General features: G+C 35.2%; 1 protein-coding gene across 13 annotated transcripts in view; it reads left to right on the forward strand.

Annotated features, from left to right (window-relative positions):
* MTHFD2L (methylenetetrahydrofolate dehydrogenase (NADP+ dependent) 2 like) overlaps positions 1–21,101 on the forward strand; it is a 185,017-nt gene that overhangs the window by 104,783 nt on the left and 59,133 nt on the right. For 2 of the 13 annotated variants that reach the window (XM_032261010.1, XM_032261009.1), the window contains one exon: positions 12,975–14,476. The exons of the other annotated variants lie outside the window; for them this stretch is intronic. In XM_032261010.1, the coding sequence (XP_032116901.1) occupies positions 12,975–13,036 (62 nt within the window). In that variant the 3' untranslated portion in view covers positions 13,037–14,476. Of the gene's footprint in view, positions 1–12,974; positions 14,477–21,101 lie in introns of those variants that run through there. 13 annotated transcript variants of the gene reach the window in all.

Below are 21,101 nucleotides of genomic sequence, written 5' to 3' on the forward strand. Positions count from 1 at the left end.
TCAACGGAGTGATCATACCTTTAAAAACATGTCAGACCTTATGTCTGAAGTTGTTTCAAGAACTGATTCTAGAGGTGCAAAAGTAGAAACAGAGAGAAAAGGTATTGCAATTTCATTTCATGGATCTAGATGTTGCTCTAATTTGTTTTATATTTGGATACACAGTTTCAATCAAATTTAATAACATATCTGATTCTTCTGTAGGCCTTTTTCTGGAATCTAGACTATATACATGACTGCAGGAATAGCAGTTGGCTCCTAATAGAGTAAAAGCAGCAATGTTTTTTTTTTCCCTGAAAAAAAATCGGTAAGCTGGCAAAGATAACCGTATCACATTTACATTTCCTTTTTTTCTGAGAAATTATATTTGGGTGATACCAAATGAAAACTTTGAACTTCATTGACAGAAGTCAGGGATGTTTAGAGAGTTAGTAAACTTTTTCAGACCACAGATCAACATTAAGTGAAATACTGCTGCAGCCACTGGTACCTTCATGGCAGATAAATATTATACTGACTTCTTTTTATAGAAGAAGTTTTTTATAGTTGTGTTCACACACAAGACTCAGCATTTGTTAAGTAAAGAGGCATCTGAATGCTCGTCTTTGTCCACTTTTAAACTTAGGCAGAATGAAATTTACATTATCTTTAAAAGGTATTATTTAACTAATGTTAACAACTTAAAGTTGTACAGAATATTTCACAGTTGCTCTTAGGTACCATTTGTCAAATGTAATATTGAATGAATATTTTATTTAACGGAGTAAAGTCTCTCAGCATGCCTTCCTACTTGTGGTTTGTTTTGTTATTATGACAAATAGCACACGGGTGCTCTCAATCCACTTGCAAGAAACACTGATACTCTCTTCTGACTAAGTTTAACCTTATACCATAATGCCAGCCAACACTGTTGTCATCCTTGAGTTTATCCTCTGGCTTCCTTTGTAAAGGCCTAAATCAGCATTGAGTAAAGATATTTAAAAAGAAGACAGGAAGGAAAAAGAAAAGGAAAATAAAGGAAAAGAAGGACAAGGAAGACTCAAGCCTATATAAAACAAACAGGACAGGAGCCAGCAGGCACTCAAGCCTCTAGGTGTGGTGTGTGCTGAGGCTGTCCCACGACTATCCCGCTGAGGGTATTCTCTTACCACCAGAGGGCGCCAGTCAGGTGAACAGCTAATTCAAATGTAGCGAAGTTGGCCATACACCATCCTCCTACTCCTAGTTAGAAGATATTTAAACAAAGATAGTGGGAACAAGTCCTGTTCCTTGCTTTTTTATTTAACCTTTAATGCCACTTCCTAAATACAAAAGTATTTTGAATGCTGGAAGACAGATTTGTATATAGTTCTACAGTCTTCTTGAAGAAATAAATATTTAGCAAATGGGAAATTTAAGGAAGAAAATTAAAAATTTATAAGAAATAACTAAAGATTGCTATATTTTCAGTTAATTAATAATCACTTGGAGAAGTTAATGATAAAACATGTAGAGATTTATAAATTATAGAAAAAAACGAGTGAATATAAAAAGACATTCCATGTAACCAGGCAATAGGAATAAAGTATTACCAAAATGACCATATCATACATTGTGTGGGAAACAAACAAATGTAAATAGTGGGTATTTAAAAAGGAGATAGTGATCTAATGGCAGAGGTAGACAGAACGGGGAGTGCTGGATCACCGTCCGGATGAAAATGTGAGCATATATGGAAACAACCTCATCTAGGTGAACTCAGAAAGAGTAGAAGGAGGAGGAGTATGTGATATATATCAGAAATAGTGATAAAGTCTGAGAGATGAGAATGAAGAATGTGATGATGAAATCTTGACACGAGCTTGAAAAAAGTAAAAGAAAAAATCCTTGTATGAAGATCCTGAGACATGAATAGTATTAGCTTATGTTAATATTAATGTCATCCCTCCAGTTTCTCACAGTTCTAATCCTACAGGCTTAACTATATATCACTTACCTTTTAAAAGCTGCCCCCAAAATTGAGATTTAGACTCAGAAGCTCAGATCTGCAGAATCAGACCCTGTCACACTATGCAATTAGAAGTAAGAAATTTCAAGTCCCTACTTAAAGCCACATCTTTGAGTTCACAGGGAGAATTAACAAGTTTTTAAGGTGCTTTAATGTTCCATGGTTACAGCACTTAGTACCTGTTTATAGTTGTTATCTTCACTAGACTATGGCATGAAAAGGCCTGGGGGTTTTTTTGTTTGTTTTTTTAAGCTTGCTAGGCAAGTGCTTAGAATGATACCTAACACACAGTGAGTGCCTAATAAACGTGAGCTCTGTTGATTTTGAGATTATAACTAGAAAACGACTTTTTCAAATTGATACATATTTAGCGGATATATTTGAAATAATATATTTTTTTAAAGATGGAATCATTATTCTAGTTGTTGGTTGATTTACAGTGTAGCATTATTTTTGGGAACTACCAAATGTTCCCAGTTTGTCATCATAAAGTAGTTGATAAAGCGATAAAAAGTGAAGTATTCATTCATGAAAGAGTAGTTCATGTCATTAAGTGTATGAATGGGCTGATTTAGTTATAAACGTTAAGATTAAGAAATGATGGGAAAGGTGGCCAGATGCAGTAGCTCACACCTGTAATGCCAGCACTTTGGAGGCTGAGGCAGGTGGATCATCTGCAGTCAGGAGTTTGAGACCAGCCTGGCCAACATGGTGAAATCCCATCTCTACCAAAAATACAAAAATTAGCCAGACATGGTAGTGGTAGCCTGTAATCCCAGCTGGTTGGGAGGCTGAGGCAGGAGAATTGCTTGAACCTAGAAGGCAGAGGTTGCAGTAAGCCAAGATTGTACCACTGCACTTCAGCCTGGGCAACAGAGGAAGAATCCGTCTCAAAAAAAGAAAAAGGAATTATGGGAAAGGTGAAGAAAGAGTAAGGAAACTATTACTGACTGAAAGGGGAGGAGCAGTTTAGGGAAAGGCTAAATCAGCTTTGTACAAGCTACTAATAAAGAAGGGAAAGCTAGCCAGAATTGGGTGTCAATTCTAAGATGGTGTTAGGAGATCATTGGGCTCTCTCATATCTCATGCTTTAAGGAAACTGTAGGCTATCCTAAGTCATAAAATTCTAGGAACCTTCATTATTCAGCAGGATAGGCAAGTTTTTTGCAAACATTGTCCACATTACCCTCCACCCCTCTGAGTCAACTCTGGAACTAGCTATATTCAGGAGATGAGCTGAGAGTCAATCCCACTTGCATGTCAAACTCTGGGTAGAGTGTCACGGTGGTGAAAGCTGCCATTTTTGGCCACTAAGCCATCCCTTCCAGTGCCGTGAATGAACCTTCACAGTCATAACTCTAGAATCTCTGTTGCAAAACTTTTAATGTCAGATACCATAATATGAAACAGAATACATGGGCAATTTAGTAATTCAGAATATTTGTACTTGTCATAAAGTACAAAGTGACCAACTAATTTCCTTTCACCACTTCTCACATCATATTATCAAGTCTTAGAAACACTCCTTCAAACATTATCCTACAGCTCAATAGGGTTTTCCCCCGGTGTTATTTCCTCCTCCTTGAAACAGGGTTCGTAGTTTTCAGGAAACCAGGACATTGAGAAATTCCAAGGGGTGGGGCATGGAAATAGCTCCACCATCCCCACAGCTCATGCAACCTCGGAGTGGAACTTGCTCACTTATACAGCCCTGAGTGTTCCTGAGTGAGGCCAGCACATTTTATGGCTTCACTCCTACTGTTGTCCTTTTCATATTTCATTAATTTGTTATTGTCCAGCTTGTCCTCTTTTGCTAGCCTCTGCTACTCCAGCTAGGAATTCCTTCCCTCCTTCCTAAAAGTTATCATTGTTTTCATGGTACAGAGTGGTGAAAATGCACAGGCCTTTCTATAGTAAGAATTCCAGGATTTAAATTCTAGCTCTGAGACTTGCTAATTGTGAGCTCAGCCTCATCTCTGAATCTCTATCTGTTCATTGATGTGATTTGAATGATAATAATAAAAATAACCTTTCACAGCAATGTCTACTTTATATTTTTGGTAGTATACTGATCTAAGTAGATTTCCCCATATCTAAAATGAAGCCTTTTACTTATTGAAAGGCATTTTAGTGTGGCTTATGTGTAATATCAAATAAAGAATATTTAATACTTCTCAAAAAAACCTTTCGTACAGTGTTATCAAACTAGCCAATCCATGTAAAGAGCATAGCACAGTGCCCAGTATATTGCAAATATTCTATAAGTGTTATGTGTTAATGCGTTCTGTGTTAGGAATTGCATGTGAATAAACAATTTAGAAATGATAAATCAGTTAATTATTAAGCTACAACTTGACATAACTAAAAGAATATACTTCTTGGTTGCTTTTGATACTAACATGGTATCAGAGGAGTTATTTTAAGGATAAATTAATTAAGAAGTTATACATGTGGGGACAAGTTTATAGAAACTTTGTTTTTATACTTAAGATGTGTGACTTCTCAGGATGACATCAGCACTTGTTCCTATATGTTTGTTCTGTTGTTTCTGGATGAATTCCTCATTGCCTCCTCTCCTTCTTTTGGAACAAACTGACTTTGAGAGGGGAGATAGGGAAGGACGAGGCACTTAGGGAAAGGGATTTTTTTTCCTCTCAGACCTTTATCCACCCTCCCAGTCTCCCTCTCTCTGTTTCTACCTCATCTTCCCACCTCAGTCTATTCTGGCCCTCACCACCCATGCTCAGAGCCTAAGCTACTAAGTAAGCAAAGCTTCTCTGGTTCGCAGTGAATTTTGTCAATACGTGAGAGGGCAGGCTGACTACTGATATTTTTCTTAATGTCAGTAATACAGCCTTACTGCAAAAACTTAGAAAACATGGACAATAGAGAGGGAGGGAAAGAACCTTTAATCCCAACCAAGGTGAACTATGGTGAACAATTTGATGTTTGGCCTTGTATTGTTTTATATTTATATGTATATCTAAATAGCTAAACAATTCTTTTGCCTTGTACATACTATTTGTATTTAGCAGCTCTACACTGTGCACGTTTCTTTCTAAAACGCTTTCTTCTAAAACAGTCTTCTAATGACTCCATAATATTGTGTGCTGTGGATATACTATCATTTATTTATTCAGTTCTTGACTGTTGAAAATTTAGATAGTTATTCAAGTTTTACTGTTATGAATAAAGTGGCAAACAGCTGTAATCATCTTAGATTATTTGCACAAGTGACCTATAATATTTATCATATCAGTCTTAAGTTTATTTTCTTAGTAATGGTTACTTATATTCTCAAAAACAAATGAATATTTAAGCATGATGTATAATAAAGGCTCATATGTGTATTTTATTTAATTCTGCTTAGGTCCATGCATGTATATCATGGGCTTGGGAAGAAGCGAGGTTCCTCTCTTCAAGTTATGTCTGTAGCCTTTGATATTATCACTTTGTTATATTTTTATATCCAGGTCTTTAAAAGGTTTACGTTAGGAGATATTTAAATATGCTTAAAAGTATATAAGAAGAATGTTAATAAAAATGTTAACACGTTGTCATTACCTAGATTTGTCAGATATAAGTATTATGCATATTTTCAATCTACCTGTTTTATATTTCCATAACTTGCTTTGTTCTGATTAATGTTATGGCTTGAAAATTTGCCCATGCTAATAGATGTAGCACTCTTTCTATAATACTCAATTGACCGAGTATCCATTTTCTGCTGATAGATATGTATGTTATTTCCAGTTTATTGCTATTATGAACAGCTCTGTAATGTTTAAGTTTATATGTATTTTCTTGGATGCATTCATTCATCCAACAAATAAGAATTTTGCCACTGTACATATTAGGTCATATAGCAGGCAGTAGAAAAACAAATATATATAAATTTGGCTCAGCTCTTGTGAGGTCCAGAGACTAGTAGAGGAGAAAGATGTACAAACAAGTTAGTGTAATACAGCTTGCTAGTGCAATATTAGATATATGTATGTATACATATGAATATGTCTATCTGTCTAGAAAAGGAGACGTGTGTGTGTGTGTGTATGTGTGTGTGTGTGTGTAAGAGACACAGATAGATTGAGAAAGAAAAACAGACAGAGAAAGAGCATCATTGGAGAGGAAGTAATAGCTGTGTTCCTCTGACACTGAATAATAAATGAATGAGTTGGGTTCCATCCCACAGAATGAACAGAAATTCACTAGGCAAAATAAAAGGTATTTTATTCTGGCAGCTTGGAGCTATAAAATGTTATGCATATAGCAAAGAAAATATTTACTCTTTCAAAATGACAGATTCCTGTCTGTGAGTTGTGAAAAATGAAGCATAACGTTTAGGAAAGGCCAAACAACATAATAAATTAAGAAATTTTAATTTTATCCTATAGGTCATGGGCAACCTTTAAATAATGAGAAGCACTGGAATAACATCATATTTGAATTTTAGAAAGGGCACTTGGATAGCCTCTCAGCAGATATGAAACTGGAAGTAGCATTGATGTTGTTCTTACCTAATACAGGAGTAGATGAAAGTGAGAAGGAAAAACAGGAAGTAGACCAGAAAGGCTTACTGGCTTTAGAGACTAAGTATATGGTGATACTGATAACAAGGAAGGGCATATAGAAAAGAAGGAAGGTTTAGGAAAAGTAAAGATAAGTGGGTGGGAGGAGTTAATTAATGCAATGTGAATGTGTTCACTTGATGACATTGGGTGTTATATTCAGGTGGAAAAGCCCAGTAGAGGGTTGAGATATGTGGGGTTGGGGTTTGGAAGAGAGAGCTGTTCTGTTCTGAAGTGACAATTTTGGAAGTCATTAGTATCAACAGTAGTGGACATGAAGGCATGGATGAAACCATCTAGGATAAGTCTATTTATAGTGCATGGACTGAAGAGTTCTATTCTGACATATTTGAAGTGTGTTGGTTGATAGGGTTGCTATAACATTGCCTTCTTGCCTCTGTGAAACTAGTGCCAGTGGAAGATAGCCTATTCTTATTCCAGCATTTACTTTAATTGATTGTATAAGAAAAACTGGTATTTTTATGAAGCTTTGTTTTATACCTGTTGTTCCCTTGTAACCTCAACCTTTATCATCTTTAAAGCATTGTTTGAATAACATAAGAGAAGGTATTTATAAACCAAAATGTACCATATAGTGGAGACAAAATTATGTCCTAAAAATACAATGATAGACTTACTTCATAAACGTTTAATCTTTTACATGTAAAAGATTATATGTAAACTTCTTTGATGTAATGTAAATTTCTTTAAATGTTTCCAGCAGGCTGAATTTTTTGTTTATGCTTGCATTTGCAGTCTTTGCATAGTGAATTTATTGTGACCATCCAATTCTCAGTTAATTTCCGTTATGTGACATGTCCAGGTTACCAACTTGAGCTGACTGTTACAGCTTTATTGCTTACAGCCTAATGTATCTTCACAGTACTTTTATTGGTGACCAACAGCCTGGTTTCACTAACTCTAGATTTCGCATGTCCATTATTTAATTATTTTAATGCTTTCTAAAACACAAACAGATTGTTTTCTTAATTCCTTATAGCTTGTTTGATTTCCAAACCAGGTTACCTAATTTTGCTTGAAACATCTATTAACTTATTCACTCATTTTTTTTTAACTTTTAGAAGCTTTCTTCTTCTTTTTTTAGTATTTTTATTTATTTTTAATTATACTTTAAGTTCTGGGGTACATGTGCAGAACGTACAGGTTTGTTACATAGGTATATACATGCCATGGTGTTTGCTGCATCCATCACCCCATCATCTACATTAGGTATTTCTCCTAATGCTATCCCTCCATTATCCCACCACCCCCTGTTTTACCTCCCCTAGCCCCCCCATCCCCCGACAGGCCCCAGTGTGTTATGTTCCCCTCCCTGTATCCATGTGTTCTCATTGTTCAACACCCACATATGAGTGAGAACATGCAGTGTTTGGTTTTCTGTTCCTCTGTCAGTTTGCTGAGGACGATGGTTTCCAGCTTCATTCATGTCCCTGCAAAGGACATTAACTCATGCTTTTTTATGGCTGCATAGTATTCCATGGTGGATATGTGCCACATTTTCTTTATCCAGTCTATCATGGATGGGCATTTGGGTTGGTTCCAGGTCTTCACTATTGTGAACACTGCCACAATAAACATACATGTGCATGTGTCTTTATAATAGAATGATTTATAATCCTTTGGGTGTATAGCCAATAATAGGATTGCTGGGTCTAATGGTATTTCTATTTCTAGATCCTTGAGGAATTGCCACACTGTCTTCCACAATGATTGAACTAATTTACACTCCCACCAATAGTGTAAAAGTGTTTCCTATTTCTCCATATCCTCTCTAGCATCTGTTGTCTCCTGATTTTTTAATGATCACCATTCTAACTGGCTTGAGATGGTATCTCAATGTGATACCATTTGCATTTCTCTAATGAACAGCGATGATGAGCTTTTTCTCATGTTTGTTGGCTGTATAAATGTATTCTTTTGAGAAGTGTTGGTTCATATCCTTTGCCCACTTTTTGATGGGGTTGTTTGTCTTTTTTTTTTTTTTTGTAAATTTGTTTAATTTCTTTGTTAGATTCTGGATATTAGCCCTTTGTCAGACGGGTAAATTGCAAAAATTTTTTCCCATTCTGTTGGTTGCCAGTTCATTCTAATGATAGTTTCTTTTGTTGTGCAGAGGCTCTTTAGTTTAATTAGATCCCATTTGTCTATTTTGGCTTTTGCTGCCATTGCTTTTGGTATTTTAGTCATGAAGTTCGTTCCCATGCCTATGTCCTGAATGGTATTGCCTAGGTTTTCTTCTAGGGTTTTGTGGGGAATGATATTCACTCTTATTCTTTAAAAACTAGGACCTGAAAGCAAAAGTTCTACATGTGCTTGCTAGTTTTTTCTAGCCATCCAGTCTATTCTCTGTTGTCTCACCTTGTCCTTTATTCCTTCACATCTGTGATGTCCATTGAACTTTTCTGAGGCTCTGATCAAGGCAACTTATGACACACCAGCTTCTACACTGCTAGTATGGATTGAAAGCTCGTGTCACTATATGACTGAAAATCATACTTTAAGTTTTATGTGCCTTTTTGGATATGTCCCTTGAGTATTATCACTCACTTCATCAAGAGACTCCAATAAATGCTATCTGAACTACACTGAAGACGAGGTATAAGGCATTTTTCCCCACCATACTTTCAATGGATTTATCTCTTTTTAGGTTTATTTTTTTAATTTTATTTTTAATTATTTTTCAAGATGAAGTCTCCTTCTATTGCCCAATCTCTGCTCACTGCAACCTCTGCTTCCTAGGTTCAAGCAATTCTCCTGTCTCAGCCTCCTGAGTAGCTGGGACTACAGGCATATACCACCATACCCAGCTAGTTTTTTTTTTTTTTTTTTTTTTGTATTTTTAGTAGAGATGGGGTTTTACCATATTGGCCAGGCTGGTCTTGAACTCCTGACCTAATGATCTGCCCACCTCGGCCTCCCAAAGTGCTGGGATTACAGGCATGTATTTTTTTTTTAAATAAACCTTACTTTGTATGGGATTATATGAAGTTGTACTTTATAGCTGTAAAAAGTCGTTTAATAACACCCATGTCAGGAATAAAATAAGCCTTTACATTTTGTAAATTTTAAATACATTGTACTAACATGGGATGACATGTGCTTTCATATAAAGTGTAAATCCTCTTTGAAAATCATATTGTGATGTATAGCAAAATAATAAAGAGGAGAAGGAGAATGGAAATACAAAGAAGGGACCTACATGACATATGTGATGAGGAGGGAATAGTAAGAATTATAGTAGGACAGCACTGGAATGGAATTCACTCTACTGTGACCTCCAGCAGCCAGGACCATGTCTTATTTATATTTCTGTTTCTTGTACTTACTGAGGAACCTTGCCTTTAAGACTAGAAAACTCACTGTTCAATGAATGAATTCCTTTCTTTAGAAGTCAAGTGCTTACCCAGTCAGGTGCAGTGGCTCAAGCCTATAATCCCAACACTTTGGGAGAGTGAGGTGGGCAGATCATTTGAGGTCAGGAGTTCAAGACCAGCCTGACCAATATGGTGAAACCAAGTCTCTACTAAAAATACAAAAAGTTTCCCAGGTGTGGTGGTGCACACCTGTAATCTCAGCTATTTGAGAGGCTGAGGCACGAGAATCACTTGAGAGAATCACTTGAACTTGGGAGACAGAGGTTGCAGTGAGCCAGGACTGCAACACTGCACTCCTGCCTGGGTAACAGAGTGAGACTGCCTAAAAAAAAAAAAAAGTCAAGTGCTTATCTTGGTCTCGGTTTAAATTTGTTTCCTAGAAGGTAAGGAAGGTCATCATAGGGGAAGATGAACTTTTCAGGAATCATTCAGCCTTAGATTCTCTTTCATACCTTGTTTGGGGCTGTTTTACTTCATGAAAGCGTAATATGACATTGCATCAGCACCACTGACTCAGAGCTTGCACCTGCAGAGTTCAAAGAAAGGTAGAGAAGAGGCAGCGAAACAACTGAGAAATTAGTGTCTTCAATGAACAAGCTAGAAAATACCATTGCTTTACTGTCTAGTGTGGGTAGATATATAAGCCTTTCTGTAGGTGAAGTCACTATTCCAATGGTGTATTCAGAGCATAGGATTGCTGAATGTCTGTTCCAGACATGTATTGACTGGCAGAAAGTGAAACAGTTCTATTAGATCTGCAGTCATTATTAGTTGTGTCATTTTGATAGCATCAGCATATCTAATTAATATCTAGGAAAATTAAAAATTGTTTAAAAATTGTAGGGATCAAAATGTTCCATGTCAGTGCTTATGTAATAATCCATACAGAGGTGGTGTTTGAAATGTACTGTGGAGACTCTGACAGAGCACCTGGCCACCTGCTTTAGGTGTGGCTTTGGCTCTGAAGGAGAGCAGTGAGAAGGAAGGAATGTGTATTGGTATATGTCTGTGGTGCCTTCTAATTCAACTTTCTATGAAAGTCTTTTCTTTTTCTCATTTATGTAGTTAGAAAAAGGCTTCTGGCTCTGTCTTTTACCGAAGTGCATTTCCCCCACACTTATTTTGTTCAATTAATAATTGCTTATTTTAAAAATGACTTACCTTTGTGACAAAGCCCAAGAATGAATGAGTACTGTGCAGAAGTGTGGACTTTATGCCTGCAGTTGGAACAAATTCAAAGAATGAATAGTTATTCTCTGAGTGTGCAGATTGCAGACAATTCACTCAGTATTTTATTAATATGTGCCTTTCAAATGAAGATGATAATATAAGAATCAGATATTACATTGTAAATAAAAGGGCAAGTGCATTGCAATAAATTTTTTGAGTTTCTATTACGTGTTTCATAATTCCTGCTTACATATTTTTTAAGAAACATCAGAAAGATTCCTTGTCTCTTTAAAATACACATACACATATACCCCCAAATCCACATTACCATATATATCCTTCCCATGGTAGTTGCTCATGATAGTCCTAAAAATAATGTGGAGCACCGTATCAGAAGGAGTGAGAAACCCTTTATGCATACTAAGAGTAATATACATTATTGTAGGTCACTAAGAGACCACCCCTAAATTTACTTATTTGAATTAAAAAAGAAAAAACATTTGATGGGGTTCTCCCTCCTCTACTTAATGATAAATTTTATGATATTTTAATGGGAGCTCTGCAAAGTGTTTTGAACTGTTTGGAAAGAACTCTGAAAATGACATTAGTTTTACTGCAGCCTTGCTACTGGATTAGATAGTGAACATAAGTAAATTTCTCCAAATACAAATAAATAATTTTTAAAACTTTTTTGGGAGGCAAGCTTGTTAACAAACACTATCTCAGTTCCCAAAATTTAGGAATTTATCCTAAAGAGAATTATATCATGGCTTACAGAGATAATATACAAAGATATCTGTTATAAATTTATTTATGATAGCAAAAAGCGGAAACACTCCAAACATTCAACAAAGATGGAACATTTAATGGGTGATGGATGATGATGTATATCTATATGAATCCTATAGATCCAATTAAATTATATTTTTAGAAACATTTGTGTTCTATTATATTCATTGTAGAAAGAGATATGACCACACACACTCATGCATACATACTCACAAACAGAAAAAAAAGATAGAATTAAAAAATACAATTAGAAGTTGTCTCTGATAGATAAATATAGATTCCTTTTTATCATTTTCTAAATTCTCTAAGTTAATTTTCTAAAATGTATTGATTTCATAATTATAAAGCAAAATAAAGAATATTGAAATGATTCATTTCCAATCACTGGCAAGATTCTACCTGCTGTCATGTTGTTTTCTGAAGCTGTTAACTTTTTAATTACAGAAGAACATGGAAATGATGAACTAAACTGAAATGGCTAGTCTCCTACAAAGTACCAAACACGTTTAATTAGTTGCCTTTTCTTGAAACAAAAGAAGAAATGTGAATTAAATGGATGAATCATGTAGTATGTGAATTATATCTCAATAAAGCTTTTTTTAAAAAAAAGATATGGGAAACTGGAAGCCCTGAGGATACTAAAATAGAGGATAATTTCGGCTTTCAAATTTATTGCCATATATGTAATAGAAATAAGTCATCTAGTACTTAATTAGCACCAAGAGAGAGGAGTGGGGCAAGAATATGATGGAAAGAGATGGAAAAGGGATTCCTCTACCTGCTCTCACTTGAGTCCCTGACTTTTACCATTATGAAATGTCTTCTACTCTTCTCTGCCTTGAAGATTCCTTATTGCTGAACTCTTTCTTCAATTCTGCAGAGTTATCCAGAAGACATTAATAACTTGTTCTACAATATTATGGTCTGCCAAGGACAAATCTAGATTTTAACTGAAACATGTTTTGTAATAAATAGGTGCAGATCCATTTTTTCCCAACATCGTTATTTAATATATATATATATATATATATATATATATATATATATTTATTTATTTATTAATAGGGTCTCTCTCTGTTTCTCAGGCTGGAGTGCAGTGGCACAATCATGACCCACTACAACCTTGACCTCCTGGGCTCAAGTGATCCTCACATCTCAGCCTCCCAAGTAGCTGGGACTACAAGGTGCACACCACCATGCCAGCTAATTTTTATATTTTTTGTAGAGATGGGATTTCACCATTTTGCCCAGGTGGTCTCCAACTCCTGAGCTGAAGTGATCTGCCTACCTCAGCTTCCCAAAGTGCTGGGATTGCAGACATGAGCCACCACACCCAGTACTATATAAGTATTTTAGACCTTAGAAAAGCCTATTTAGTTTTAAATTTGTCTTATTTAGTTTCTTGACATTAATAAAAAAATAAAAAAGCATATATACATATATATCCATTCATGTACTGCTCCTCAGCAGTGAAGAGGAATGAACATTGATACACACAGCACCTTGAATGCACCCAGCAAATTGTGAAGTGAAAAAGCCAATCTCACATGTTCTATGTTCAATCATATCATACATTATTCCATTTATATAGCATTCTTGAAAGTGACAAAATTAGTAGTTTCCAGGTGTCAAGGACAACATGATTGGGAGGGAACTGGGTGTGGCTTAAATAAGGCAACATGAGGGACCCTTGTGATGATGGAAATGTTCTATATCTTAATTATATCAATGTCAATATCCTGGGTGTAATGTTGTCTTATAGTTTGGCAAGATATTACCATTGTATAGTGTCTTGTATTATTTCCTGTGATGGCATGTGACTCTATAATTACCAAAAAAATGACAATTTAATTAAATCATATAGTAAATAAGTAAAAGAATAAAATAATAACACACTACAAAAATGATCAAAAAAACACGTATAGGGACATTTTTAAATCTTTTCTGTATGCTTAAATAATTAAAATATTGTCATTTCTGAGTATCATGGTACATTACTTTTAAAAACTCAGTGGTTGGTAGCAAACAGATTTTAATGTAATCTACTCAAAGATTACTCTATATTCAAATAGAATTAGTATAGGCTTGTCATCATTTATTTAAATATCAGTGCTCGTAATGTTTATTATTGCAATAATGACTAATATTTATTGAGCATTTCTGAAACATTATCTTATTTAAATCTTATAATACCCTTAGGTCAGTAAGGTTATTATTTCTATAATATAGATGAAAAAAGTTGAGGCTTAAAGTGAATTGATTTGCTCATGGTCATATAATAAAGTAACTAAACTAGGACTGGAAACCAAGCCTGTATAACTCTAAAGCTCCTGATATTTATTTTTTATTCTGTTTTTGGCTATTGCTGCCATGATTTTGGGCAGTGGGATGTGCTTTTAATTTTTCTTGTTTATTTGCTTTATATTAAGTGTAAGTGTTAACATATTTGAAAGAGCGGGCATCAGGCTTAGGTAGCTGTTGCTTAGGAATTTATAGTTATGTCGGTCACATGTCTCTTTTTCTCGACCATACTTTTTAATAGAACCGAAAACGCATATATAACGAAAACAAAAAACGAATTTGTGTTTAAACTTGCAAAAAGTTTGCAGAGTTCTAGCTACAATTGTATAACTCTCTCCTAATGTATAACACTTCACATTCGTATTTTAAAATGGAGGTTATAGTCTAATAGACACTAATCAAGTAACAACAAACAAATGTAATGGCAAAATTTGAAAATTGGTGAGAGAGAGAGGTGCAGGATGCCATAGGTATCTATAGAAGGGGACTTGGTCTGGTGTTATGATTGCTGTGGCACAGAAGGCCTCCCAGAGGACATAGTCTTTCAGCTACCATATGCTTTTTAAGGGTTGTTAATAAACAGGAAAGACTTTAGTAGTTTTCTTTTCTTTTACTGGTTTTAACTATGCATAAATCTGATATATTTTTTATCACATCGAATTTCAGTTATGCCAGTCATCTTCCAAATAGTATATTTCAAGCTCCCTGAGGACAGGAACTCTGCAGGTTATCTTTGTACTCCCACATGTGAGGGAGGGTACTGTCTCATCACATTCCTATTAGACTAAATGGGATGGGATTGTTATGGTAGCATAAAAATCTGCCTTGAAGACCCTTGACATATTTGAGGAAAAGTCTTGAAGCTTTCTCCAATCCACATTTGTGGATTTTGCTGATTTTTAAAAACAAACATTTGCTTTATTTTGATGTTTTATTGGTTTGATTTTAATGAAATTTTTTTACTTTAAAAAAATTATTCCTTTGATTTGCAAGATTTCATCTCAAGCCTGTTCAGAGTTTCTTTCCCTGAATGTTTTCCATGTTGCTAAATGAATATGAACTTATTTATTTATGTATTTATTTATTTATTTTTGCTCCTTGCATCACAAGTATATCATAAGCACCTATAAATTCTCCCAAAACAAAGCTTGTAGGCAAGGTAACAGAGCCATGCATTAAATCTCTAGGAGTAAAGAGAGCTTTTTTATTCTCTTAAAGCACCTGTTCTTTCCTGACTTTGGCTTGTACATGGACCTCACCTATTACAGTAGGCTCTGTGAGATTTGGTCCAAAACACTGTTGTTTTTATGCTTTGTGGAAGATCAAAATTATAACTAACACTGCTCAGTCTGTTGATAGGTGTGATAGAACAACCTCTTGTTACTATTTGCCCCTACTGTTGTTACGTGATTATTATATGTTTAAGGTTGGGCCTGTGGGAGAAAACACCACTCCCTGTTTGTGGGGGATGGTGTCTCAAATGAAGAGTGAAGTCATTTGTTACATTTATTACCACAGTCTTTCCAGTCTTCTGGGAAGTGGTATAATCCTTAGATCAGAAAGATAGATGAGTGGGTAGCCTTCGCTTGGGGGTAGAGATAGAACCATCTATTCATTTATTACATTCATCACCATATTCTTTCTACTCTTTGGAAAGTGGTATAATCCTCAGATCAGAAAGTTAGATGAGTGGGTAGTCTTTGCTTTGGAATAGAGATAGAACCATCAATTGGCTTTGCAGGAAGTGGGTCAGAGTGCCAAATCATCTGCTTTTGTCAGTAGGAAGGAAGTTATAAAAGCAAAGTCTACTAATAGGTGCCAAAGGCACCCAGGCAAGTTTTAGTAAACTTATATTAGCCCTCTGTGCCAGGCTAAAGTTTGATTTCAAGCAAAAGCAGTATTCCCACTGTGAGCTTGACAGCTTTCCAATATTTAATGTTTTTTTTTTCTCATAAGATCAATAGTGATATTAACGAATGTAATTTTATATTGTATAATGATATGTGGCAACGTGGAATATCCACAAAACTCAATGAAGTGCTATTTTCCAAATAAGCAATACATAATGTCATTGAATCCATTCAAAATGCAAGATAGATCAATAGATTTTAGCATTACAGAGTATGGAGTATGAATATTACAGAATTCATTGAAGTGGCTTCAAATTCTACATTGTAATTAACCTTTAAGAATTTATCACTTGTCAAATTTTGGCATAGAATCCAAAGAAAGATATCTACAATTATTGTAAAAGGCTATTAAAACACTCCTGCCTTTTCTAGCTACATATGTATGTGAAACTAAATATAGAAGAAGATTTAAGAATCCAGCTGTCCTTCTGGTAAGTAGGACCTTAAAGATTTTCAAAATTTTAAGACACTTCCTTTTTTCTCATTTTTAAAAAATTTTTGGAATAGTTAATTGAAATGTGTTATTTATTTTAGCATGTAATTGACTTACTGTTTTTCAAAATAAATATTTAAATAATTCAATTTTAATTGCTTATATGATAATATCATTAAGTATAAGCCATTAAGTAATTATATGATAGTATCATTAGATATAATTATTGGATTTTCAATAATTTTTAAGAACATAAAGGGGTTCTGAAACCAAAAAGTTTGAAAATTACTAACTTTCGTAATCACACTCTCTAATTTATGTCTCTGTTTAAGTGGTATATGTGTAGAGAGGCCTATTTAAAAATAGCAGTCGTTTTTCCTCTAATACTTATTATTACCCAGCATTGCATTGGCCATCTTCCCTATGAAAATGTATACTCCATTAGGGAAGGAATTTTGGGTGCCTTTTTCACAGTTTTATCCCTCATACCTACTATAGTACCTAGCAGGTAGTAGCTATTCAGCAAATTTCTATTGAAATAATGGAAATATTTTCTACCTGAATATTGTCCTACTATTTCCTGGATAGTGCTAACACTTTAAAAGTTCTGTGTGCAGTCGCTCTTAGTTATGCTTTGTACCTTTGCTAATGATATTTTTGAGAGTTTCTAATAGGTTTTTATACTCAGCAGATCCAGTCAGGTATTACATGGTATTCTCTTCTCTTGCTTCAACCTCTTCATAACTGTTTCCCCACAGCATATATCTGTACGTATGTGTTGAGATGAGGTCTATTATTCTTGCCAAGAACAGCTGCCACTGCAGCCAGACACAGTCTCCCAAGTGCACACTCCATTCTAGATATGCTGAAGCCATTTAGGTGGAGCTGCCTGGAGTTCTGTGGCAAAATGGAAAAAAATGCTTCTTCCTCATGGTATTCCCTCTCAGATTTGCACCAACATCACAGAATTTTAGGGAAATTATTTATGGCTTCTCCCTCTCCACAACTTCAAACTGACTCCATAGAAGCCTGGAATAGAGTCCAATCTGACTAATGAACACTAAGATCTACTCAGACTCATCTCTCCTCTAACAATAAATAGTAAGCTGGGTTAAGCCTATCATGTGGATTTCAGTCACGTTCATTTCTCCAGATCATTAGATACTCTCAGTTATGTTTTTTTACAAGAATTCAGTATAATGCAAAACTTGTGGTTCTTGACATTTTCAATAGAGAATCCAAGTCTCTTGTAAATACAGGATGTACCTGAATGGTAATGTGGTCATTTGCACATGAATCAGCCTTTCTCTTCTCCTAAGTACATGTTGAGAATGAAATGTTTTATATCATTTAGTGGTTGTGTTTGTACTCCAGCTTTCTCACCAACCATTGTCTTCAACATACACCCTATACACTATTTCAAACTCTTTTCAGTTTCCTAAATCTTTCCAAGTTTATTGGAATTCCATGGTGTTTTGCATAGTTAGATTCTTCTGTTTGGAGTTGGTTTTTGTCTCATTCACCTGATGTACTTATAGCTCTCAAGAATTAGCACGAGCCCTCGCTGCCACAAACATGCCTGAAAAACATGCCCTCATTGCCACAATCCAGGATAAGTGTCCCCCTCCCTTACTCCATTGTGGTTCATTTCCTCCACACCCTGGGCATTTCTTTATCATAATCCCATATTCTATTACAGCGATCTGACTCTCTTTTGTGACGAGCTCCTAAAGCAGACTATGTAATTTTCTCAATTTCTGAATTTCCAGTAGCAGACAAAGCTTTGCATAATAAACCAGCAGTAAGTGCTTGTTAGACAAATGAATAGACAAATGGATAAGAATATTATATATTGTGAATAGTTAGTGAATATTCTATGAAATATTCATATTTGAAGTATTCTCATGGGTTAGGTATCTATAACTCTGATATTATATATAATTCCCAGAGTCGTATAACTAATCTTGGATCATACTCCTAGTTGCTGTGTTCCTAGCACTAGAACTAAGAATTTCTAAATTCTAGTCCAGTTCTCTTGCTGTTTAAAATTTGCTGTGGGTTTTGTTGTTGATTTTGTATTGTTTGGCTTTGATTTGAGTTGATTAGTAATGATTTGGAAAGTGTTAGGGGAGAGAGCACATTCCTGAGTGTAGGTGAGATATTTTGGGGAAGCGCTTAAATTCTTAAGCTGCCATTTACCATTGTCCGTGCTATCTTCCCTAATGTTGAAATCATTGCCTGTTGCCATTTCAGGGTAAATGCTCAAATGGTTACTTTCAAATGGAGCAGAGATCTTTAATATGTCTAAAACATGATAAGACGAGTTGCATAGTACTTGTACTTAACCAAGATAAAGTTTTAAAGCAATAGCAAAATTGAAAAACAAAGAGCTAGAAATAGTAATTTAAATAATACAGGCTATGTTATCTGACATTCCACTTAATTAGCTTATGTTCAGGATTGAACACGAGATGGGAAATATAAATATGCTCATCCTTCAGACTGTCTTAGTTCCTGCGTGTCTCTGAGAATTAAAGGTTCATGCTGCATTGTGTACGAGTCTAGAGATGAAAGATACAATCTACTTTTCATTCAGTATGGCCTCTAAACCTGAGCCAGTTACATCTGGTATCAACCAGAGAAACTGTGATTTGATCAAATGCTGGAGAGAAACTGCCAATGTTGGATTTATTGAAAGGCAATTATTCTCCTTTTACAGTCTATTAACTTTAAAACCTATCATTCCATTGGATATGATTCTGTATATGGGGAAATATATATATGGGGAAATAATATATCTACACATATTGTGATGTATATTGCATGTTATCCATACTACATATATTATATAATAAATAACATAGGACATTATTTGTAAAGAAATTATTTTTATGGTTTTCTGGTCAATAATAGCAGTTGAGTAAATGTTGAAACATACTTCATTCCGTCTGTTCCAGACTCAGATGTAAGAGTAAACTATTTTTAAAGTTAATAAACATAGCTGTTCTTGAAAACAAGAAAGAGAGGTCTCTGTAGACTAGAATAAGGATGTCATCTTAATTAAAAGCAGTGGGGAACAAATGAGTTGAGAACACCCTGCAGCTGTGAAGTTAGTCCACAGGCAAGGTGGGTGATTGGACCCAGGTGAATGCTTGGAAAAGGCATTCTTTATACCCACACAAGTTGTGCATATAGCTCAGAGCCATGTCTGCACAACTTGTATGGAGCTGGGTGATGGGAAAGATGCCACCTCTTTTCCTACTCTTGGCTGCTTGGAATAGCAACATTTTCTGCCATATAGCTTGGGGCTCCTGCAGCAAATTTTGTTCAGTTATGGAAGTCTAAAGCTAAGCAAGAACAAGTCTGGAAATGAATCTTTGAAGAATGATAGCCATGACTGCAAGGCCTGTTCTGTACCAGATCATAATTGGAGCTTTGGCTAAGGCCACCGCAAACTTGCTGCAAGAGACCAGGATCCTGTAGGATGAGATATCTTGGGGGACATATCAACATAGGCACTTAACAAAGACAAGGACAAACAACAAACCTGACAGAAAGAAAACCTGAGGATGAGGAAAATAGGCATACTAGCACAAACCAAATGAATTTTAAGTCTTTTTTATGCCATTATCAAGATAAAGAAGGGATTATAGCAATGAGAGAATAAAGTTTATAACACAAGAACATGGGGTTATACAAAATTGATAATTATGAAAATGAAGTAATTAGAAATATTTAAAATGAAATATATAATTGTTGAAATTAAAAAATAAAACTTTAACGTAACACTAAATAACAATATGAACACAACAGAAAAACAAATCTTCTGGAGTAATAAACTGAACTCATCTCAGAATTCAGCACAGAGAAATAAGATCTAGAAAACATGGCTTGTGATATAGAACATAATAAATTCTGACATAGTAGTTTCAGAAGGTGATACTAGAGGTTACTAGAGATGAATATAGACATAACATTTTAAGGGAAATCACTGATAACTTTATAGAGCTAAAGAAAGATGTGTACTAAGTTTGAAATTTTTACCAATTTCTGAGAAATATTAAAATAATTACTTTTAGATACATATATGAAAACTTCAGAACATTAACAATCATAGAATTTATAAGGAGTAAAGAGTATTGGCCAGGTACGGTGGCTCATGCCTGTAATCCCAGCAATTTGGGAGGCCAAGGCAGGTGGATCACCTGAGGCTGGGAGTTCAAGACCAGCCTGACCAACATGGTGAAACCCAGTATCTACTAAAAACACAAAATTAGCCAGGTGTGGTGGCACATGCCTGTAATCCCAGCTATTCAGGAGGCTGAGGCAGGAGGATCACTTGAACCCAGGGGGCAGAGGTTGCAGTGAGCTGAGATTGTGCCAATGAATTCCAGCCTGGGTAACAACAGCAAAACTCTATCTCAAAAAACAAAACAAAACAAAACAAAAAAACCTTAAAAATAAAAAAATGAGGATCTACAATAAACAATATATAAGTGAAACCTAATTACTTATTGATGGTTTTAGATGTTAGAAGATGATAAAGTA

Source organism: Sapajus apella, unplaced genomic scaffold (genome assembly GCF_009761245.1).
Source record: "Sapajus apella isolate SASKATOON/1434 unplaced genomic scaffold, GSC_monkey_1.0 scaffold121, whole genome shotgun sequence".
In the NCBI taxonomy this organism is placed as follows: Eukaryota; Metazoa; Chordata; class Mammalia; order Primates; family Cebidae; genus Sapajus; species Sapajus apella.